This window comes from Semicossyphus pulcher, unplaced genomic scaffold (genome assembly GCF_022749685.1).
Source record: "Semicossyphus pulcher isolate SPU_LCO1_2020_fin unplaced genomic scaffold, fSemPul1.0.p SCAF_10, whole genome shotgun sequence".
NCBI lineage: Eukaryota > Metazoa > Chordata > Actinopteri > Labriformes > Labridae > Semicossyphus > Semicossyphus pulcher.
The window spans coordinates 27,828,363-27,850,949 of NW_027211604.1; the positions used below are offsets into that span (position 1 = coordinate 27,828,363).

General features: G+C 40.4%; 1 protein-coding gene across 1 annotated transcript; it reads right to left on the reverse strand.

Moving 5' to 3' along the window:
- Positions 1-615: 615 nt before the first annotated feature.
- On the reverse strand, positions 616-16,247 carry samsn1b (SAM domain, SH3 domain and nuclear localisation signals 1b). Its single transcript, XM_069672873.1, has 15 exons — positions 16,221-16,247; positions 15,964-16,098; positions 14,537-14,577; positions 14,368-14,444; positions 13,350-13,447; positions 12,341-12,448; positions 9,692-9,824; positions 9,224-9,603; positions 6,821-6,898; positions 6,539-6,664; positions 4,450-4,579; positions 4,061-4,212; positions 1,594-1,794; positions 1,335-1,485; positions 616-965 (listed from the first exon to the last, which is right to left on the reverse strand). Exons 1-15 carry the CDS (start codon positions 16,245-16,247, stop codon positions 772-774), a joined length of 2,031 nt encoding a protein of 676 aa, XP_069528974.1. The 3' UTR covers positions 616-771.
- Between the last annotated feature and the right edge of the window lie 6,340 nt (positions 16,248-22,587).

Genomic DNA, 22,587 nt, shown 5'->3' on the forward strand with positions numbered 1-22,587 from the left:
GAAAAATGACATATCTGCTGATGGTGATATGCCATAATCTGCAGATACCGATAACATGCAGAAAATATCATGCATCCTTTGCATTTATCTCAAGGCATAAATGTGCCTCAGGAATCTCAGCTAAGCGTGAAGAGGCGGGCTACGACATGGACTGATAGCCAGTCAATCAGAGGACTAACACATGGAGACACGGGCAATTTTAGAGTCATCAGTGAACCTAACCAGTGTCTTTGGACTGTGGGAGGAAGCCGGAGAATGCACAGGGAACATGCACACAGAAAGGCCCCCTAAACGTCACTTTGTACATTGCATAACATGTTCTTTACCATATGAATCTAAGTAAAGTATCAATGAGCAGAATACTAGAGATATGAGAGACAATAAAATACATAATTAACTGTGATCAAAATTATGGCATCTGCATGGCCTAAACAATCAGTCAGTAATAAATGTGCTGATTGACTTTTATAATCTACAATTTTTTCAGATTTCAGCTTCTCAAAAATTCAGTCTGATGTGGGTTATATGCCATGGTAAAATAAATAGTTATTATGCAAAACATAAACAGATTAATGAAATCTTTTATTTCTGGAAACAATTTAACGTCTTACAATTTCCTTGCACGATGAAGTTTAAAGTTGAGGATGTGGAGTGGTAAAGCTCAGCATGGGCATTCTATTGTATAATTAGAAATTACACTGATGCATTCATAAAAAACAGCCTTTGTTCTGCAAACAATATGGAATAAAACATTTTATCAAATGGGTTTTCTCATGAAGCTGCCGTCTCAGCCGGTGGAGGGTATTCAAGATAAAAGTGCAGGTCTGCGTCCTCGGTGCTGTTGTCGGGGCTGTCAGATGGCATGTGGCAGCCGGAGTCTCTTGGGCAGTTGCTTGTTTGTGCCTTCATGTTCTCGCTGGGGGTCTCGGCCTCCTGATTGGCCACGTTGCCTGACTGCCAATCAGCTGTAAAGCAGAGAAGACGCTTGGTTGGATGTACTGTCAGAGAGTAGAATAGATGAGCTCTAAGTAATCCTTTACAGCCATTATTCATGTGCATTAGGGCTCAACAGCCAATCTGTCTGCAGCTACTGTCCTTGTGTGTCCTGCTCTATTCTCAGAGATGCTCTCTGAGGTTATCCTGTTATCCTTAACCTCTTTAGCTGTTGCCCTGTAACCCTCCGAGTCTTATCTGTTTGAGGTGCAATATCACTTGTCCCTTTTCCTTTGTGAATCCAAACCTCTCAGTGTACCTCTTCCTAGTTTTATCCTGTCAGGAAATGTGTGCGATGATGCTGTCCTTGGATGACCTCTTGTGTGTTTCCCATTACTCACAGTGCAATAGCTGCAGGGACTCGACAGCGGTGAGCAGACGATGCCTGTGCTCTGAATCAGTCACATTCAGCTCCGTCAGGTGATGCTCCTTCAGCTGCATCAAGTCCTCCACTGTTTGGTACCCGTTCAGCTGCAGAGATGAGGTGTACTTCTGGTGAAGCAGGTGGAGAAAAACAGAAGCTGAGAGAACGTCCTCGTGTATGACAGATGATTATTACTACATTAAAATCAGTCCAAACCGCAAATATGAACAAATTACCTCCAAGCTGAGGCGTCTCAGCACTTCCTGGACAGTTGACTTCTGACTCATTCTGTGGGGTTGTGTCTCCTCACGTGGATCAGGACTCTCCTCCGTTAGCACGTCCACATAAATGAACTTGAAATTACCCAGTTTTCCATTCAGCATGCCTGTCCATATTCCCATGGGGGGCTTGGCGAAGATGTCAATCACATCTCCCACCTGAATGACAGAGTAGTAAAGCTTTATTACACTTATTTGAAATGTACAACAAATACACAGATAGGAGAGATTCTGTCGCAGATTCAGCTGTAGCTACGCTAATAGCTAATAAGTTCAGACTACAGTAATCACAGATCATCAGGGAAAATATAGCAATTTTCTACATTTACACTTGTGTCTCTGTAACACTATATTTAGACACATTTTAAGCCAAATACAAAACAGTATCATGCAAACATGCTCACGGGGACAATGCTCACATTCTGATAATTAGAGGGTTATATTTACAATGTTTAACATCTTAGCTGAGCAAGCTAACATTTGCTAATTAGCAGTGACCACAAAGTACAACTGAGGCTGATGGGAGAGGCATTAGTTTTGCAGGTATTTGGTTATAAAAGTATTGAACAAATTGAAGTTTGACTAAACGGAGGTTCTAGATGAAATGATATTGTGATGTAACTATCAAAGTAATGCATCCAACAGTTGTTAAGATATCTCAGACAAATGTTATCCTCATGATTGCGCGAGATAAAAAGTCAGGGGATCACCAAAAACATAAGCATACATTGTATGGGAATCATCAATGTAAGAACACTTTCTCTTCAAGGAGAGGTTCTCCATCTTTTTAATTTGTCTGGAAAGATTAGCCAGGGGCCCACATGACGATTAAAACAGGATTTGCCTGCTACAATGATTCCTTTAGTTCCTCATGGCCATTAATTGATCCTTTGTTAATGTGTTTTTATTGTTAGTGTTGTGGGACAAAATCCACCGTCTGCATGGTCACCGCATCCTCCAAAAACACAACTAGATGTTTACTAGAAGCCATGAATTAGACAAACTAAGTTTTCTTCCAAAGTCTTTTTTCTAAACATCACTGAACTGCAGCTCAACAAGGAATCACTCAAACTAAAAGGTGACTGTGACCAACTATTGCAGTATAAATAAGGTGCAATATAAAAAGTGTCAAATAAATGCAGTATTTTATATTGCAGTATGTATATGTATATAATGCAGTATGATATGGAATATTAAGTCAATAACAGTGTATATTACAGCAGCAGAAACAACACATCAGATGTAATGATAACCTAACATAGTGCAGTAGCCTAGTATGGAGGTAAGTAGTAGTATGAAGACATGACAGTATCTGTCAAGTGTATAATTATCACTAGAATCGCCAACAGGTGAAATTTACCTGCAGCTGTCTTTTGATTGTATGTTACTTTTTTCCCAGGAAATCTTCAAGCCCCCCGGGCTGGTTTGTTTTCAGCGAAGCACCTTGTTCAGAAAGTGCTTGGCAAATAAAGTTTATTGTTATATATATATTTCATTGTCATTTTGTAAGCTGCATAAAGACACCACATCTAGCATTTCATTACACAACTTTGTGTTGTAAAAAGATAAATAAATGAACCTTGCACCTTGAAAATCAATACATTCTAATAGCAGGTAAATTTACCCCTTGGCAGTTTTAGGTATACTGTGACCCCTGGCGGTTCTAGAGCATTCAGACCATTAGAGGGTCACTGAGGAGTGAAGGAACAAGCAATAAAGCTTGTTGAGAAACATTTCAAATTTTGCTTTTGAAGTAAAAGTAAAACCAGTTTGGTTATATTTAGAAATAAAAACAACTTGGTTAGGTTGAGGAAAAAGGTCATAGTTTGGGTTTAGGTAAGTATTAACATACAAACTAGCTAATAGTCTGTGTCCGACAGTTGCTTTCAAAAGGGAATCTAAACCTCGGTCTCCTGGGTGAAAGTCCCACATATGTTCGACTTATCCATAACCCCCAGCTGCCACTGCAGGAGGAAATGTATCACTCTTTATACTACATCACTTCAATTCATCGGCACATCAATTCTGTAAGCTAGAGGTCGATGTCCAGAAATATCGCTAGCATCATATTTTGAAGGGTTTGGCCACTGACTAAGCCGCTGTATTTGACAAGATGGGAGTTTAAATAGGCTGCCGTCACACAGTGGTGCCAAAGGGAAAGTCTACGATATCAGTAGAGTTAGTAAGATTCATACTCTGAGGACCGTGACTGTTATTCCAAATAGTTGCTATTTGTTTTATCCAAGTGGTTGTTTGTGATGAGGGACCAACCAGACCGACTGACGCTGCCATCCCTAGAGAAACGCAGCTAGCATGGCTAAAAGATCCCAAAGATATGAGGCTGCAGCAGCTCATTCCTAGTGTAATGACTTTATAGTGATCCCGTCCTAAAGTTAGTTTTTATTTACTTTACACACTTGCTTACCTTGAGTTTCAGGGACTCAGTATCATATGGACTTGGCACAAAGTCAGTATGCACTCTTGCTCTGCCGCAGAAATGTCTTGGGGACAACAGATCGTCATCCAGCCTCAGACTGTCTCTGTTACTGGACCAACCTGAGCCACTGGTGACTCCACCTGGGGAAGAGAAGATAAACAAGAGGGTTCAAAGCCTAAAGCTGACCTCTCTATTTAATTCTACAATTACGTAATTAGGTTTTTGGCATATCGCTAAAAGGACAGCCAAAGTCAGTAGAGGGTGCTGTTTTTGATTTTTAAGCAGTACGTGTAGCTTTACAGATAAGTGCATCTTAAAGAAAGTACAGGATACTTAAACAAGGATTGCATAATGGCTCTGTGCCCGAAGGTGCTTACTTGAGGAGCTTTGTCCACTGTTAAGGCTGTAGAGACTTTCCAGAGAACCACCAGACCGCCGGTGTGGTTTAGTAAAATGTCTCCCACCGACTTTTCTCCTCTCTGCTTCATCTTTGTGTGTGTTTCCATCCTGCAAAGTCAAAACATCAAGTCACATTTATATATACATGTGGTTCTCTGACATTCATTGTCTTCCACTAGAAGCAAAGAAAAGAGAAAGCTAACCGACCAGAGAGCTGAGTCAGGGCCCTAAACTGCTGCGTTTGACCCTCGTGTGACAGAACAGCTCAGTCTCCCAGTTTATGCTGGGACACGCAGCTCTTCTGGCAGGTAAAACACTTAATCCTGAAGGGGTTGCCCTGCTTTTTATAGCTGGAACCTGTAGGAGGTGTGTTGTGAGCTTTAATCCCCAACTACCTATGCTCTGCTTTTAACTTCCTCTTTCAGTGCAGGGGCTTTTACAACACGGACCGTAAGTGTTTAAGTCAAGTCTCTGAAGTGTCAAATTGTTACAGTGGTGTGCAGCAAATAGAGCTGAAAATATGAGCTGATTGTTACGGTTACTAAAATTAAAACTCAAACTGGTAAAAAGATTCAAAATGCTTATTTACCAATGAATATAACTGAATGAATACATGCTTGATTTGCAAACTGCAAACATAACATTTTTCTAAAAGCAGCTTTGACACTTCGGACAGGCCACCTTACAGGCCACATTCTGAGACCAGCTCTGACCAGCCTCACAACAACACTACTCTCCAAACACCATTCAAACCATAAAAAACAAACTTATAAAGCATTGTAGGGAAAACGTATGTGGAACATTTAAAATAAAAAAACTTAAAGTAAAAGTAGTTCAGAGCGTTAGCTGGCTCTATAAAGATGTTTTGGCAGAATATCTTTCTGTCAAAGATACATGGGAGAGGCAGATCCTAAAACAACACGAACAAAAGAAATCGATGAAGAAAGAATCACGGAAACTTAAAGAAAACAGAATATTCGACTGAGGTGAAGCTGAAAAATATACTCCCTTCCAAAATGTAAAACATGAATAAAAAGGAATATTTAGTTTAACAAATTTAACTCTGAAGTAGTTTCCCAAAAGAATACTCCAAGGAGAAAGAGACGAGGCATAACTCTCTGTCCACTGTTGCCACCCAGGAATTTATAACACATGCTATGTATTCATGCATTAAACCATTATGACTTATGCTTTAGTCATGCATCACTCATGTATTTTTCATTCAAATGAAAAGATGCCACACAAAAATTGGCCCATCATTCTTGAATAGAAAAGTCTATAACTTGAACTAAGGTTTGATCATATTGCTGGATGATTGATGTCGTTTTTTATTTCTAAAAAGAAAGCAGAAATACAAAAAAAGAAGGATTCAATTATTTCCCAGTTACGACATTAGCTGTCTTCATGGTTCATCAATTGTTTAGTTTTCTACATTGCCTATGTGGGCCCAAACTCCAACCCCTTTATGAGCTCACTCTGAGCCCCTTTCTACGCTTACAGAAAAAAACACGTGTTTCTTATGTTTTGTTTTTTTCATGTGATCACATGTTGCAAAATTTGGAGCCAATGTGGAAATTTGGAATTTACACTGGCATCACACATCACACCAAAAATAGGCTTTACCGTTCACACACAAGAATGACCAAAAACACATGTGCAAATAAATGTGTTCCATATTTTCTACATGTGAACACGTGTTATGTAAAATGTTAAATTAATGTTGTTTTTCTGTAAAGGCAGATAAAGATTAGCTGCTTTATCAAACAGTCATATTGTAGTTGTTACTTATGTATATATATAATAATATGTGAAATATTACGGATAACATCGTTACCCACGTACCATTGTCTAAATGAAATAAGTGGGACCTGTCGATCCCTGCTGTGTTTTTATTGTCAACATCAGCCCATAGTTTGTTAGTTTACAGTCTGGCAGAACAGGTGTGCTGCTGACAGCTGTGTGTGGTCGGTGACAGGTGTTCATTCATTAGATATGAATCACAGCACAGCAGGGTGCCGTGAACTCAAAGTGGTTGCATTAACATTCGCTGTAGAGTGCATGACATACATTGATGGCTGTCAGTGTTGTCTCTGGTGAGGCCTTGACGTGCTTCCTGTCACTATTTGATGGAGTCTCCGCCTCCTTCCTCTGCACCCACAGTTTGGTTTGATCATCTTTCTGCACCTCCTGTTGCTTTAAAAACAAAACATATTAGAAAAGGTGCTCTCCCACTCCTGCCAAATAAAATTGTCTGTCTAATGATCTGATTGGGCGTGGTTTGGAGGGTGTTGGAAAGAGTTAAATTCCTCGATGACCGAGCTGGCACATTGAGAGGCTTGTTCCTCTTACCAAACAGCTTCCATTATCCTGCGGCTTCATTAAAGGCGAGGGCTGTCCGAAGGCGTCAAATCTCCCAAATCTGGTCAACTGTTTGGGCAAAAGAGAGATTAAAATATTGGTTTTCTGGTGACAGATGGGCATATTATCAGCCCGTGTGTGTGACCCTTCAACACTAACAGCTGGGTGTTTGTTCCCTGTTTATGATTTGTTGTCTGAATTAGGTTAAACCCTGGCAGCCATTCAAGTCTTACAGATATGATATATTTTTCACATCCTGAGTCATAATGTTTTAACTTGTATGAAAGATCATGTTGCACTGATCTCTTATTTGTGTCCATATATCTGCAGTTAAGTCCCGCTTAATTTGGATAACATGTTTGTCTCTATTCTGACATATTCCCATGTAAGTGTCATTAACAAAGAGACTGAAAGCAATGAGTCATCCCTGGTTTGCCGTGAGCTTCAGTTTAGTGGTCATTCAATCCTCGGAGCATCTGTTCCACTGACTCTGGATCATTTCCAATGTTGACCGTTAGTGAATTGAGGCCTCACAAACAGTTGGATAAACCTGTAGTGGTACCATTGTCCTTACTGCTGGAAATAATTTAGAAACATGGCTTTATTTGTTGTCTAATTGTTGTGCTCTGTTTTTTCTCCTTATGGCTTTTATTTGAAACCAGAGCCTAGTAATACAAACTCTTATGTGCCGACTCCAACACTTACATATGAATCTACTGACTGCTGTGTCAAAGGACAGCTGTGTGAGATTTGTGATGAGGGTGCGTTGAGGGACTTATATTTATAGTGAGTTATATTTTATCTAAACTGTCCCAACTCTTTTAAAGCAACAGTCTGGCAGTCTCTACTTTGATATTTTTGCTTTAAGTGATGTCTTGTGCTTGAGTTCTTTCACATCCCTCGAATCTCTACACCGAGGCTAAATGTTGTGCATGTTAGTTAACAAAAATAATTGATAAAACTGTTGTATTGTAACAATATTACAAAAATATTTTTTTTCTGTCACATTTTGCCGAATACAGTAAACACAAGCTTTTTATACCTAAAATATATATACACTTAAAGATTAAAGGCTATGTAAACTATGCTCTGTGTGTTTTTTTTCACTATTTAGGATTTAGTCTAAACAGGTTTTCAAAACACTTGGGCCACTTCCCTTCCACCTGCAGGAGGCCAAACCCTCTCTATCGCCCCCTGCTGCCTGGCTGAAGCATAGGTCATAAAGCCCGCCTCCTCCATGTTAACAGATGGGACATGAGTCAAACTATAAAATCAAAATAAACGTCAAATACATTTTTCTCAAACATGGTTTCTGTCATTATAGTTAGTTCTTATTATGTTGATTTATGTCCAAGTGTTTATTTTTCTGACTGAAGTTTACTCTAAATTAGTTATTTGATGCTATAAAAAGAATGATTGACAGCTCTGTTGACAAATCCGGCTCCTGCAGCCGATCTGTTCCGGATTAGCAGAGCAGAGAACGAACGCCGAGAGGAGACGTAACTAAAACAATCACTACAGTCATTGAACTTTCCATAACCGTGAGTATCTGCTTCAGACCAACACAAAGAAGCTGTTCTGCTGTTAAACACGCCGACGTGCTGTTTCTTTGGTAAGTTAAGTTTGTGCCATCACAAAATGGCAGCGTCTATCACGGGGGCTATTGTGGCATCAATTACGAAACGTACGATGGGAGCAGATGGAGACACGTCGTCTAAATATACAGTCATTGTGTTAAAAGCACATCGTTTAGCTTCAAAAAATTAAGTATAAATTCCTAGAAATGTTTTATATCATATCTCATGCACTGTAATACTGTTATGTTTGTTAAAGAGGCATTCAAGTACTTTGCTGATGTGTTTCCCTAATATGGGACTCACAGGACAGATAACTTTTAGTCCCAGGTATTAGTCACGCTCCAAAAAATCGGAATCCTAAACTTCCCATAAAGGAAATAAATATTGTCTTTTACTTGATGCAGGATTATCTATTTGTAGTCTCCAAGCCGAGGCGGATAAACTCACTTGAGTTATTTTCTCACTGAGATTTAGCTGCATTACTTCTCCATGCATTAACCTCCAGACGTTCAAGTGAAAGATGCTGCCTACTTCCTGGTTAGTAAGCGTACATAATGAACTAAGATCAATTGTTAGATTTTATTAAGGGACAATTTTGTTATGTATATGTATCGTTATGTTTGAGCAAGATGATCAACACACCCATCATACATCCTTATTTAATGTCATGACACCTGTTTTGTTTTGAGGCCATTATGACTTAATGAAATAGCAGTGAACCTAAATCACTCCTAGTTTAATGAGTTGGTTCGAGGTTTTTAATCAAGTCCCATTTTCTTATTACTTATGGTGTTATTAATACCAACGTATGTCTTACTGTCTTTTGTGAGAGCTGCAGATCTGTGCTGGAGGGTAACGTTGGCAGAGGAGACAGATCCGGCTGTTTGCTGTCCAGCTCCTGTATCAGACTCTCAAAACGATCCCACTCTGTGGCCCAGGGCAGCGACAAGGTGCCTCCACAGACCCACAGTTCATGTTGAGGCTGTTGGCAGGTGTGGTAGAAGGGAGACCAGGTCTGAGGACACTCAAACGGACTCCACCAAACTCCCTCGTCTGCTGGAACTTCTTGGACATGTTTGTCTTGCTGCTGCTGCTGCGATGATGGAGCAGCTTTAGAAAGCTTCTTCTCTGTTCTCTTGCCTAGGCCGATGCAGGTCAGCACAGGGTTGTTGTTACTAAACACATCTGCCAAATGATCTGGAGATGAGCAGAAGTTATGGTTAATGATAGCAGATTCAACTACGGAAGCCCAGAGGGGCCAATGAGAAAATCTGTTGGTTCTCACCATGATTGTCCGATACACTCTTTCCTTTTTCAGCGGCGTTGTGATGTCCCTTCTTTGTTTGCACCAGATTCTGTAACTTCTTTATTCTGCCTGTGGCGTGTATTGACTCTGCTGTTTCAGCTGCTGCTTCACCCTATAACAAAGAAAGAATGCATGAATATGGTGCAGTGCAATGACAGTCAGCACTCAAAGTAAGAAGTATATTTCTTCGTCAAAGCAGAGGAAATTATTTGTCTACATAAAAAAAACTACTTTTACTTAAAGGGCCAGTTAGCTGATTTTCAACCTCAGTTCTACCATGCTAATGCCATCATGGTAGGAAAAAAATGCAATTTGGCTCTGCGCCTTAAGAGGACACTATCTGCTTGTCCAATGGGCCCTGGAAAACCTCCGCCAGAGTACGTAAAACGTGTCATCTGGCGGAGGCCAGGGAGCTTGCTAAACTAAAGTTCCTCGATCTAGGACGCCAGCCCTCGATGTCATGTCTCATTCAAAATCGTCAGGTTTGAAATGTAGACTGCAGACCTGAAGAGTTTTTAGACGATCCACCGGTATATTCTCGTCGTATTTCAGATTCTGTTCCGCTCTGAGCCGTTGCCTGCAACGAAACGGTATTATTTGACTCCAGCGTCTCTCGCTGGGCCGTTCCTTTCAGAGCGAGGGGCGCAATGCATGCTGGGTGTTGTAGGATTGTAGAATGGGCGAAACCACCAAACTTTCTCCACAGCTATGTCACCAATTTCAAACATTATTGCTTCTATGGATTACAGAGAACACCAGCTTTGACTGACAGTGGCTTTAACCAGGGGCGAACTGCTCCTTTAAACAGGTGAAGTAGTTCTATTCAAATATGCCAAGTTATTGATTTCACGTTCAAATTTCAGAACGCTTTGTTTCCAAATCCTGCCCTGTCACCCTGCTTGCACTGACAGCACTGATGAGCTGCTCTCCAGCTTCAGCCCTTCTCCTCATATTCAGGCTGTTTCTGTGCGCTTGTGAAGCGCCTGTTCCAAAATCATTGGAGCAACAACCCTGTCAAAATGCCTCGACCAATAGAAGGCTTGATGTGATGTTGACCAATGAGATGATCCCTGGCTTGTTGTGGGCATGTTTGCTTTTCTTTTAATGAGTTAGTTTGCTTATTTATATTTATATTTATTTTCATTTATTTGTTTCACTTTAAGAAAGATAAGCGGAGATAAGTTCTAGGCTAGAGTCCTCTTTTTCTTCTCATCGTTTATTGATTTGAGCAGCACCCACAGGCCCACTCTCAGTTGTATTTTTGCCTCACTTTTCTTGTTGTAAAACCATCACTCTTCTTTTGTTAATAACTAACTTTGTTTTTTACCAAAAACAACAGTTTTTTGTTGCTTCCGTTTCCCCTCACAAGCTGTGTCGTAACACAAATGGGGGCTCGTCGTGGATAAATCTGTTAAAAGATTCCCATAGCCAAAGTTATGTATTTTTTAGACATACGATTTTAAGGTAGAATGTGGGTATGTGCGCTTTAGTGGTTGTTTAATTTGCGACACTTCCTGTCCAGTCCCTCCTTAGATCAGATTGACCGCTGCCACAAAGACGATTTGTTTAAAATCGCAGACTACTTCGGTCTCACCTTCGTTAAACAGATCCTTAAGAAAGAGCTTAAAGCTCTAGTTATAGGTACGCTGGAGGAATTGGGGTTATTTGTGTTGCTGGTACAATCAGCTGTGCCTGAGCCTGACACCATGAGAGAGGTGGCAGGTAGCCACAAGCCTTTCGGCCATCCACCTGCCGTCTACAATGTCAGTGAATGCTGATGACGTTAGTTTTTTTTTATCCACAGTTTCCTGCTGAATGAGGACCTTTCCTTTCAAGGCTTTACAGTTATTTGGTTGATAATACTTCTGCACTGTATCGTCTTTGTTTGGACTTTTACTTGTAATGAAGTATTTTCTCAGTGTGCTGTTTTAAGTAAAGGCTCTGAATAAAACTGTCTAAAATAGGTGTGTCACTAATCTGACAACTGGGATAAACTTTCCAAATGTGCTTTTTCCCCTCTACAACCATGTCTAAACAAGGTCACAATGTCATACATGTGCTGCTCCATCACTTGTGATCTCCGCTCTCCACTAGGGGTGGGAATCGCAGGGTAACTAACGATATGATACGCGCTAAGTGGCCCAAGGTAATGATAATATCACGACACATCGACACAGACAATCATATAATGATACATCATGATATCTGACTAACTGAAGAATACATAATGCACATAAAAAGGTGAAGTGCAGAATTAATGTATTATTAACTACAACTGGGTGTCAGTTTCACAGAAGTTGAGATGACTGTATGTCACTTTACTTTTCATCAACCATATCACCATGATACACATCGTGTGTGTGGTTGACTTGGTGCAATTTTTTTGTACAAAAACGTAACCATCCACAATAAGTGAAAGGTGTACATAGTGTATATATTTATTATTAATATTATTATTGTATTAACCCTGTCCTTTACTTTGAGCTGTTGTAACAAGTGAATTTCCCCCAATGGGGGATCAATAAAGTCTATCTTATAAACAATGATGCGGTGACTCAAATTGTGCTGAATTTTTAAAAAATAAAAATATCGATATTTGGGGCGCGATTAAAATCGTCAACCATGTACAGAGGCTCGGTCCTCTGTGAGGCGACCCCGGGTTCGGCTCCCACCCTCGGCCCTTTGCCAGGTGTCATCCCCTCTCTCTCTTCCCCCATTTCCGCCACAGTCCTCTCTCTAAAATAAAGGGTATAAAAAGCCAAAAAGAAAAATATTTTATTTAATATAAATTATATATATAAAATATTTTTATTTGGCGCCAGTGAACATTGTGTCACACCAGTTGAGGTGATGATATATTACGATATCGATATCTTGTCCCCTACTCTCCATAACTAGCTGCTGGTGTGAAACGCTTTCCACAGAACAGAACACAGGAGTTGTCACAGAGCAGACATAAAAGATCCGCAGAAAGAAGATTAAAGACTACAAAGCAGATTACAGAGAACTGAGCTGATCTCACTGACTGAATACTGACTCTCTCAGGTTCACTTTTCAGCCCCTGTAGCTGAAATCTGAACCACGTAAACATATTAAGTGACTTAACTTTAAAGCATTGGTATGATCATCATTTTAACGACATGAAAAGTACTTGTATCTACTGTCAAACCTCCTGATAATGTACTTATAAAACAACTTATAGATCCATACTAATATCTAATTTGTCAGTTACATAATCAGTGAGAGGAAGATGATCAGAGACGAACAATCATTGTCCCTCACGTGCATTAGCATGTGCACGAACAATCAGGTATGCCAGGTGTGTCTGTCTGGCCCTCATGTGGGTGCAGGATTACAAAAGACTAAACTCCGCCATCTGCACAGCCCTGGAAAATAATCAGCATTTGTTGCACTAAAGTGATTGTGTCCACCTGTGAGTGATGAGTGATGAAGTGCGACAAATGCCAATTTTAACCACTTTATTCTTGTGTATGCACGTGCTCTTGTACAAAGAGTATTCTCTATAGGGATGAGAGAGTCAGGGTTGCTTATAAAATGGGTACTGTACTGTATTTGTCATATCCTGACTCTACTGGAGGGTGAAACCTGCTCTGAGGTGACAGTGATGCGGTTTTACCTGAGCTGGTGGATGAGTCTGCGTCCTGTCAGATCTCAACTCCTTCAAGCTGCCATTTCTCATCAACTTGCTGCTCTGACAGGAGGCTTGACACTTTTCTGTTGGAATCCACAAAGATCAAACAAAGCTTTGTTTCCACTTTGTTAAAATGCACATCCATCATGTCACGAGAAAAGATCTTACACCCCAAATTCACACGGCGGCCATTCTCCTCTGACATCACGCTCAGGGTGGGAAGCTTAAATTCTCTTATAATGCCGTACTGCTGTGTTCCAGGTTGTTAACAGGGTTCATTTTGGCAGCTACTTCAGATTTAGTATTTGAACATGATCATTAATTTTTACCCTTTATAGTTTTAGTCGACAGCAACTCAAAACATGTTTAGTCCTGTCTCGTTAAGGAAAATGAAACATACGTGTTGTAAGATTTTTTTAGCTCGTCACGTCTCATCTTCGTCATGGAAAAATGGTCATTGACGAACATTGATCGTCATAATTTTTGTCAACGAAATACACACTTGTTGTTTATCATGTAAACATGGGGAATGTGTCAGAAAACATTTCATCCCTTCTACATTGATCGGCAACAAAAAAAAGACAATAGATAGTAAATGGGACATTTGGCCATATTTCAATGGAAAACTGAATATTTGATCACCCACTAGTTACCTTTACACAAGAGCTAACATTAGCATTCAATTCAATCGTGGCCAACATTACTGTTCAAAACTATTACACAATACCTAGTTAATGATAATGTAAGCTAGGAATTGGTTGAATTGGTTGGAAACACTTGTGCTTCCCACTCTGAGCTTGATGCCAGAGAAATATGGCCGGCCTACGTACAGTGATAAATGCCAATAGTCTTACCGTTATCATTTTAAACCTGCTTCTTTCAGCTGTCAAACAATCACCCTGATAAGTTCTCTGATATTCTACACTAACTACTTCTAGCCTCAGTAGACTGTGGTTTTCAGTATCAGCACTGCAGTTTTATTCAGGTTCAGGAGTTTCTCTACCTCTGCTCTGGACTTTGGTTTGATTAGGCGAGTCCTTCTTGTCACCTGACGACATCAAGCAGCCATGATTCATTTCTCTGTCTGCAACAGATAATAAAGATTAAGATGAGAAATGTGAGCCTGACTTTACTTTTACATGAAGTCCAAATCATGATTATTTTGTACCAACCTGATGTTGGATTGTCCAAAGATGATGCGGGCACACATGACCTAAAATGACAAATCAGTCTAATTAAGAGTAAAATAAAAACAAAGCTACAGAAAATCAACTGAAATGTGCTCACTTAAAAATGATGCAGCACAAAATGAGCAAGCAAAACTCAAATACCTTCTATTATGCCTTTTCAATTTCATTACACTCTGAGGTCGGTCCTTTGGGAAACAAAGACGGAAACAATTATGGCGAATTCTACGGAAGCCCAGAGAGGAAAGTGAGAAAAAACGTGCTCATTTTTCAGAGTCTGAACTGAATCGTTTTTACTCCTCTGTCTATGAATTAAATACAGGGGAGTTTTTTTGCCAGCATTACATTTGTTAAAAAAAGAAATTAGTACGTTAAACTGGAACATTTTTTTTGATCATTTCTCTTAGTTCCTGTTTTAAATTTTAACTTAAATATCAGACGAAGGAAAATTTAAAAAGAAAATAAATACACAAAAATACTGAATGGGTTTCACTAGCACTTAGCCAACTGATCTGGACACTGCTTTTTTTAGCAGCATGCTGTCTGTCAGCCTGTTCACCGCTTGTGTCCAGACTGAAAGATATCGAGGAAACTGAGAGGATTAATCCTAATGATGTTGACTACAAACAGATCAAAGTTTTAATTCATGCTGTGACTGAACTCAACATCTACAAGCATTAAAAGGATAACGACTACTGCCTGTGATGTTGTACTTCTAGTTCCACCAGAAGGCTCACATTTTATCTCAACAACTATTAAACCATTTAATCTGAAAAAAACCCATTCTTGCCTCTGAAAGGTGGAAAATAACTTTTTTACCTTTAATCAAGCAGAACTTTGACATATCCAAGACTTTATGACAAAATACCAGCAAAGTTAACAATATTCCCATCAGCCTCAGCTGCACTTTGTGATAAGCACTAATTAGCTAATGATTTAGCGACGTTTGCAATCTGAGGTTATATGTCAGAAGTTATGTTAATGTGCGACAAATGTTCACAACTGGACATTAGTTTCTGGTCTTCTTGAACTCGTATGCAGAACAGAGGAACGAACTAACCAATCAATATGAACATGCAGATATTAGCGTTTAGCTCAAATTTAGCTTGAATTTAGCAACACACAGTTTGGAGACAGGTTAAATTCCAGGTTAAGAGAAGTGAATAGTGACAGTGAACATGCAGTGAATATCACTGCAACACCTCTTTCTGCTTTCCAGAGGTTTGCTCTTGGTGATGCACAGCAGACTTTCACCCTACATCACACAGACACTCTGTGTGTAGCCAGTAAGCAAACTAAAGATTGTAACAAGTCAACCTGCTCAGCTTTTTCACATGGGTTTGAATGTTTGCAAGCTGTCCACCATGTGCATCAGCAGGTTTGGATCTGAGTTCATTATAAAGATGACTTACAGAATTGATGGATGGATCTGAGCCGGTCCATTCAGGTTTATGCCTCAGGAGAGCGGGGCTGCACTGGTACCTGGGCAGGACTTCCTTCAGTGTTTGGCTGTAGGCTGGTTCGTAGATGCTGTCTGTGGAGCCCTCCTGGAAGAAAAACAGTCATCAGTCTATGTGGTGACAGCAGCCTGGTTTAAATGAAGCTCTAGCGAAAGTTCAGTCAGGAAGACCATATTGTACATGCTGGTTCTGTTGTTCACATCTCATACCATTCTGCTCACACTGCCCTCGCACATGCTCACTCTTATTTTCCTGCACTAATCAGCTGTTCTCATCACCTGGTCACATCTGTCCGATGGCACAGCAGCACACCCTCATCATATTGCTGCTGCCTTTTTAAATATGATTTTCCTCTGCCTCTCCAGTACATTCATGCCGTCCTTATGTGCATCCCTCCACCTCCACATCACCGCACCGTCTTCATCATCAGCTCATCTTCTCATTGGCCTCAGATGACATCATCAGCCAACACCTCCACCACCAGTGTCCGGACTCCATTGGGGGAAGTATCTTGCGGCCGCTCAGGGTTGACAACCTTTGATCAGTCAGACAACTAGCGTTTTTATAGATTGACATGTTTACCTAGCAGCATAACATAGTTGTGTTTGCAGAATTATTTACATGCGGATTTTGAGGAGTGATGAGATGAGATGATGATCTCTTAAACCCCCCTAGCCGGAGCCTGCAGGTGGATGCTGGGGCTGAAGTCAGAGTGCAGGCTGCTGCAGGGCAGCGATAGCAAAGACAGAGCAGAGGCAGAGAGCGGAAATCTTGCAGCTTAAATAGACCGCCAACTGGGAGGAAGTGTTTGTCATGTGACTGTGGAGATGTCGATGTCAGCTGTGAATCAGTGCAGCTCGAGTTGTCTGCCTGAACTAGCTCGCAGGCATCGCCCCATTTATGGTCACCAGTTAAAAACATGTAAAAAAGGGAAAGTTGGCACGCTGGTTTAGCTCAGCAGTTCAATCACACGTTCCATAGACGCACGTCCTCCCCACTCTCTTCTCACGTATTTCTGACTCCATCCACTGAACTATGTCATAAAAGCAAAGTCCAAAAAAAAAAGTTCCACTTGAGCCATTCGCTATTCTATGTTCTGTTTGTGCTACACACCATGTGATCGTGGTCTAGAGTCCATCCATCCACTATCTATAGAACTTATTCTGTTCAGGGTCGTTGGGGGGCTGGAGCCTATCCCAGCTGTCATTGGGCGAGAGGCGGGGTTACACCAGGACTGATCGCCAGTCAATCACAGGGCTGACACACAGAGACAGACAACCTTTCACGCTCACACTCACCTACGGGCAATTTAGAGTCACCAATGAACCTAGCAAGCATGTCTTTGGACTGTGGGAGGAAGCCAGAGACCCACACATGCGCGAGGAGAACATGCAAACGCTACACAGAAAGGCCCAGTTTTTGCCCAAACCGGGGTTTGAACCAGTGACCTTCTAGCTACATTTGATATATATATATATATGTATATATGTATGTTTCTTAGATTTTTTTAAATGTATCTTTATTTCTCAAACAGTTCTGGTGAACTATGAGGTCTTGCAGGGGGAATTTAGACTAAAGACCTCAATACGTTTAAATACCTGGTTAAAAACTTATGTAAGAAGCCGCTCAGCCTTTGAGAATCAGCTCTTCAGGTCATGTTCTGCTGGATCAGCAGCATGTGAAGACCTCTCTGTTTCTATACAGAGCAGGGTGAGATTGATGGGTAAGAAGCCCCATCATGTAAACCTTAAGACTCTGACACAGATACTGTAAGCAGTTCAACCCTGACGTGTGTGACCAGTGACACTTTTGATACTTGTTTTCAGGCTGCATGATTTACAGAATCTCCTTCTTTAATTTATTTGGGGAATTCTTTCGTAAATGTTTAACCTCAATTAAATTTCACACATTTCACTGATAGAAAAACACAACAGTTCAACATAAGGTAATGAAATGTTGTGTAACCACTGACACAAATCTGTCATGGTGTGTTCAGGGGAACACCTTATGCTGTTATGTTCTTACAGTTTTCAGTTCATGAGGCTGGTGACGTCCTGTTCTCTCTGTGAGGCTACATTTAGACTAAAGCCACAGACCTGGCGCTGAGTGACGGAGGAGTCCATGTGGTGTTAAGAGCTGCTACTACTACTCACTGTTGCTATTAATCTAATTTGACAAATGCAGCCATGATACGAGTGTAAATGTAAACACTAACAACAGCCAGTATTTGGGAAGCTACTTTTAAAGTGCGCGTGAAGTTGAACTGCTGCAGAGCTACACGAAGAAGAAATCCAGTTTGGATATCGAACACTGCTTAGAAAAAGTATTTTAAACTTCTTGTAAAGGATATTGAACAAAACACACACATGCTATCAAAAAACACTGCTCACGTGAGGAGGTGGAGGAATGTCATTCATCAGGATTAATCATGTAGCCGGAGAACTGCTGAAATACAGCATTACTTCTTTAAACATGTGTTAAGAAAAAGCAATAACCTTTATCAATGACATCTTATAAACTCCAGTTTTACACATTCAGATTGAAAACACTGAGGTGACCTGATACCGACATCTGTCCAAAACAACTGTGAGTTATTCTATACTTCTGTCACTAACAAAAGTAAAGGTAAAGAAAACATATTTAACTCCAACAATACTCTCAGTAGCTGCACAACATTGGCAAAATAATAATTCAGCTACTTTAATCTCTCTGCCAATAGTTGAACTACCAGGAAGCTAATGCTAACTGGAACTGGAATTAGTTCACTGCTCCACCGCCAACAACAAACCGTTACAGTGAAACACGCTGCAGCTAGGGTTGCCACCTTCCATGCAAAAAAATAAAGGACGTCCGCTCCTCGTGGCCACGACCTCCACAGGCCCTGCGGCGCGCCAGTGGTGGTAAATCATAGCTTAAAACATGGTTTCAACAAAGAATTAATATTCATAAAGTTTGAAGTGCTTTATTACCAACGGACATAAGAAATGATCTGAATGAACAGGGGAGGAGCAGGACGACAAATTGATAATGAAATTGAATAATTGTAATTGTTGTTACAGGCCATTCTGATTGGCTCTGACCCTGACGATCTCACCCTATCACAGAATGCTGGTGGGATGATGCTACGTTCAAAACAACTCAGAAATACGGGAGAAACCCCGTCCCGTATTGATTCAAAACAGTTTGCATCATTTAATTGTCAAATACGGGACAAGCTGCAGCTGCTATAGTGTGATAACTGTGATCACACAGAGGTTAGCATTATTTTAATGGTGTATTTTCTTGTTGTATTAATCATCACATTATTGAGTTCATTCATGTTAAAACAAACCAGATGTACAGTCAGTCTTTCTTAACATATTTACTGAAATTCAACAAATACTTGACTGTGACTGTGATCCATCTGACAAAGTTTTTAAATCCTTTACTTTACTGACAGATCCCCGAGGTCCTCCACCACCGTTCATTCACCATTTCCTGTTTGTCTGTATATGGACAGCTTAGTAGTGATAGTTTAACTAATTCATGTTTTATTCCATTATTATGTTATTTCTTATTTTACATCCATGTTTCTGTCGTCAGTGCACTTCCTCTTTGAAAAAGAAAAACAACAGTTACACTGTCACTTCTGTGAGTATTAAACAACTTTATATTTGAGTGTTTTTAACAGAGAATGATATAGGACAAATGAGTAGTCTCTGGAAACTGGAGTACCAAGCTCTCTCTCTGTATAGCAGTAGTTAGTAGTTGTATTAGTTTCATAGGTTTGAATGGTAGTAGTTGGTAATTGAGTCTGACTTTTTATCATTGTTTTAATCATTTGTTTTTTACTTTATATTGATTTTAAAAATTTAGATTTGTTTTATTTCTGAATTGTTTTCTGTCTTGCAAATTGTGTCTATTGTTTTTTCCTTCTTATTGTCCACCTGTGTTGCTTTAATTTTGCTATTTGAAGCAAGTTGGGCTGCAAGTTTATAAGATGTGCTCTATAAATTAACATAAATAATTGGACCTTTTTGTAATGATTATTCAAACTAGTATGAAGATTACATTTGCAGTTGTGAACAGCCAACAGCACAGAAAGACAAGAAATCCCAGCACGTCAAACAGAGATGGATCTAACAGAGAGAGAAAGTTGTTTGCAGTTCTGTCTCGCTCTCCGGAGAGCCCATTTCAGATCCTTGTCAACAACAATAACATCAGCAGCCTCTCCCTCAGCGGCACACTGACTCTCCTTTGCCTACCTGCTCTTTAAAGGCCGCAGGGACCAAACAAACGCTCCTGATAGACAGACCTACAAACTGACACAAGCTCAGAAGATGAAGAATCTTACCAGCGTGAAGCAGAACAGGTTCATGTTTGAAGGTCCGTGGAGCCAAAGTAAAAACAAGCTGCACACCTCGGCCTCTGGGACTCACTTTTCACACACACACACACACACCCCCGTGAAGCAGAAGCTCACGCAGCCCCCATGCCGTCCACAGCCCATTGGCCTAATCCTGGAGTCAAATCCCTCACATAATCCAATAGATGCAGTGAGCCATCGCTGTGCAACACAGAGAGAAAGACTGAGGCCACCGTGACAAAGAGACAATAAACAACACAGGCGGCTTTGTTTGGCACGAGTCTGAAATGATTATTATAATGACCTGACAGAGACTCAGTAATCACTAAGTGAGCTTAAACTCCGGATGACTGCAGGAAAAAACGACTGATTTACTGATGAGTTCCTGTTATTATCCACTCAGAATACAGAAACCACGAGAGGTTTGTCACATGCTGCAAAATGTGTATGAGTGGGCACATGTGTTGCATAATACAGTTTGTAATCAGTCCAGAAGTACTTTAAATCCACCATTGTTTATCAACTAAAGCTTTTACTTCTCATGTTTTGAGTTGTTGTCAGAGGGAAGCTGCAGGGATTTACCTTATTTTCCATAAAAAAATGCTTGGTTGAACTATTAACCCAACTATATGGTTTCTTGAGTTGTGTCAATTATATAGGTTGTGTTCTGATACATGGGAGATTCAGTCTAACTCAAGCAGCAACCTAGGAAATGTAGCCAAAACTGCAGTTCCTCAAGTGTCCACTTGAGGTCGGCTCCAAAAGGGAGTCGATCCCCATTAGGCACCATGTTAACATGTATAACGTTACAGCCGAATTTAAAACGTTTACAGCCTGTTATAAAAAACTGTTTTCTCATGTCACACATGATAACTTTACAGGGGAAATACAACTCATATGATAAAATTATAACAAGGCTTAACTGTATTACTTTACTGAGAGCTCAACGCACAGCAACTTATGAAAACACAAGCAAATACACGAAACACAAGCGTATTAAGAAAACATCTTCATCAATTTGACAACACTTACATAGCACAAAAATGCACAGAAATTACAAAAACGCTTTAAACACAAATACACTGCAAATACAAAAAAAAGATAAAATACAAAAACGTAGAAAATAGAAAGAAATGCAGAAAATACAAAAACGCTGTAAACACAGAAACGCTGCAAAGCCTCGCACAGCCCCGGACTGATTAGTTTAACTCAGAGCGTGACATCCCTTACAATACTGCTTCGCAGTTCCCACCAGCTCTCTGCAGGCGGTAATATTTTCACTCTAACTGCGCGGTGCAGTCAGTGCTCCTGTTTGTGAGTTAGATGCTTTTTGCCATGAGGATCATTTGCATAGAAAGAGGACAAATTTGCCCCGAATGTCGCATTTAAATATTCGCAAACAGCACCGGAGCACAGAGACGCTTTTTGCTCTGCAGCACTTGCACCCCTCTGTGTGTGTTTGGAGAGTCTTTTTGTGTCGTTGGCACAGAGTTAGCAGGTGCAAAAGCCGTGCAATCCTTTAGTGAATTCCCCCCTTAGTGTAATAGTAAGCATAACGATAGGCCTAAAAGATGGCCAATAGTATAAAGTGGTACGAATATTTAGATTATATGGCTAACGTGATTGCCTGCGGTTTGTTTGAAATGGGGTGGTTTGCTGTGCTCGTAACATTTATCTCAACCAAATGCTGCATTACTATGCATATGTGATCAATCAGAGCTCCCAGGCAGGATATGAAAAATATGTAACATAATCAGTGCTTGTGTCAAGTATCACTTAAGTAACACTCGAGAACTGTTTTTCTATGATAAATGGGAGAAACCTGTAAATACAAACCTCTCATTACTGTTCTTTCTTTTCATCTATCCTGAGGAAAGACATCAGTTTCAGTCTCAAGCCTCTGGTTCTTCTTCCCTCCCTGCGATGGTCCCAGTGAACAGGCTCTGAAAATAACATTATTTCAATTATTATTGATGTCAGACTCAATTTTAATCTCCTCTTGAAACCCCCCTCCCCTGTGTTCCTCACACGTACAGCTGTCTACACCTTCTCCTGCCTGTCTGTCTCCTTGTCTCTCATGCAGAGATGAAGCGGACCTTTCATGTTGTTGTGATCAGAGCTCCGCTGCAGATTTAGGTCACAGAATGAGAACATTGTTTCTGTGGTAATAAGGAACAAAGATGCTACTTATATTTTACTCCAGAGCCTTCCTGTCAGTTACCCCGCAGTGT

Excerpts from the sequence above, each read along its gene's own strand:
- samsn1b (XM_069672873.1), bottom strand. The coding sequence starts at position 16,247 with ATGTGCGAGGGCAGTGTGAGCAGAATG. Across the intron at positions 14,445-14,536 it reads TTTGGACAATCCAACATCAG|AGAAATGAATCATGGCTGCT; the intron begins GTTGGTACAAAA and ends TGTTGCAGACAG. Across the intron at positions 1,486-1,593 it reads TGAGACGCCTCAGCTTGGAG|AAGTACACCTCATCTCTGCA; the intron begins GTAATTTGTTCA and ends CTGCTTCACCAG.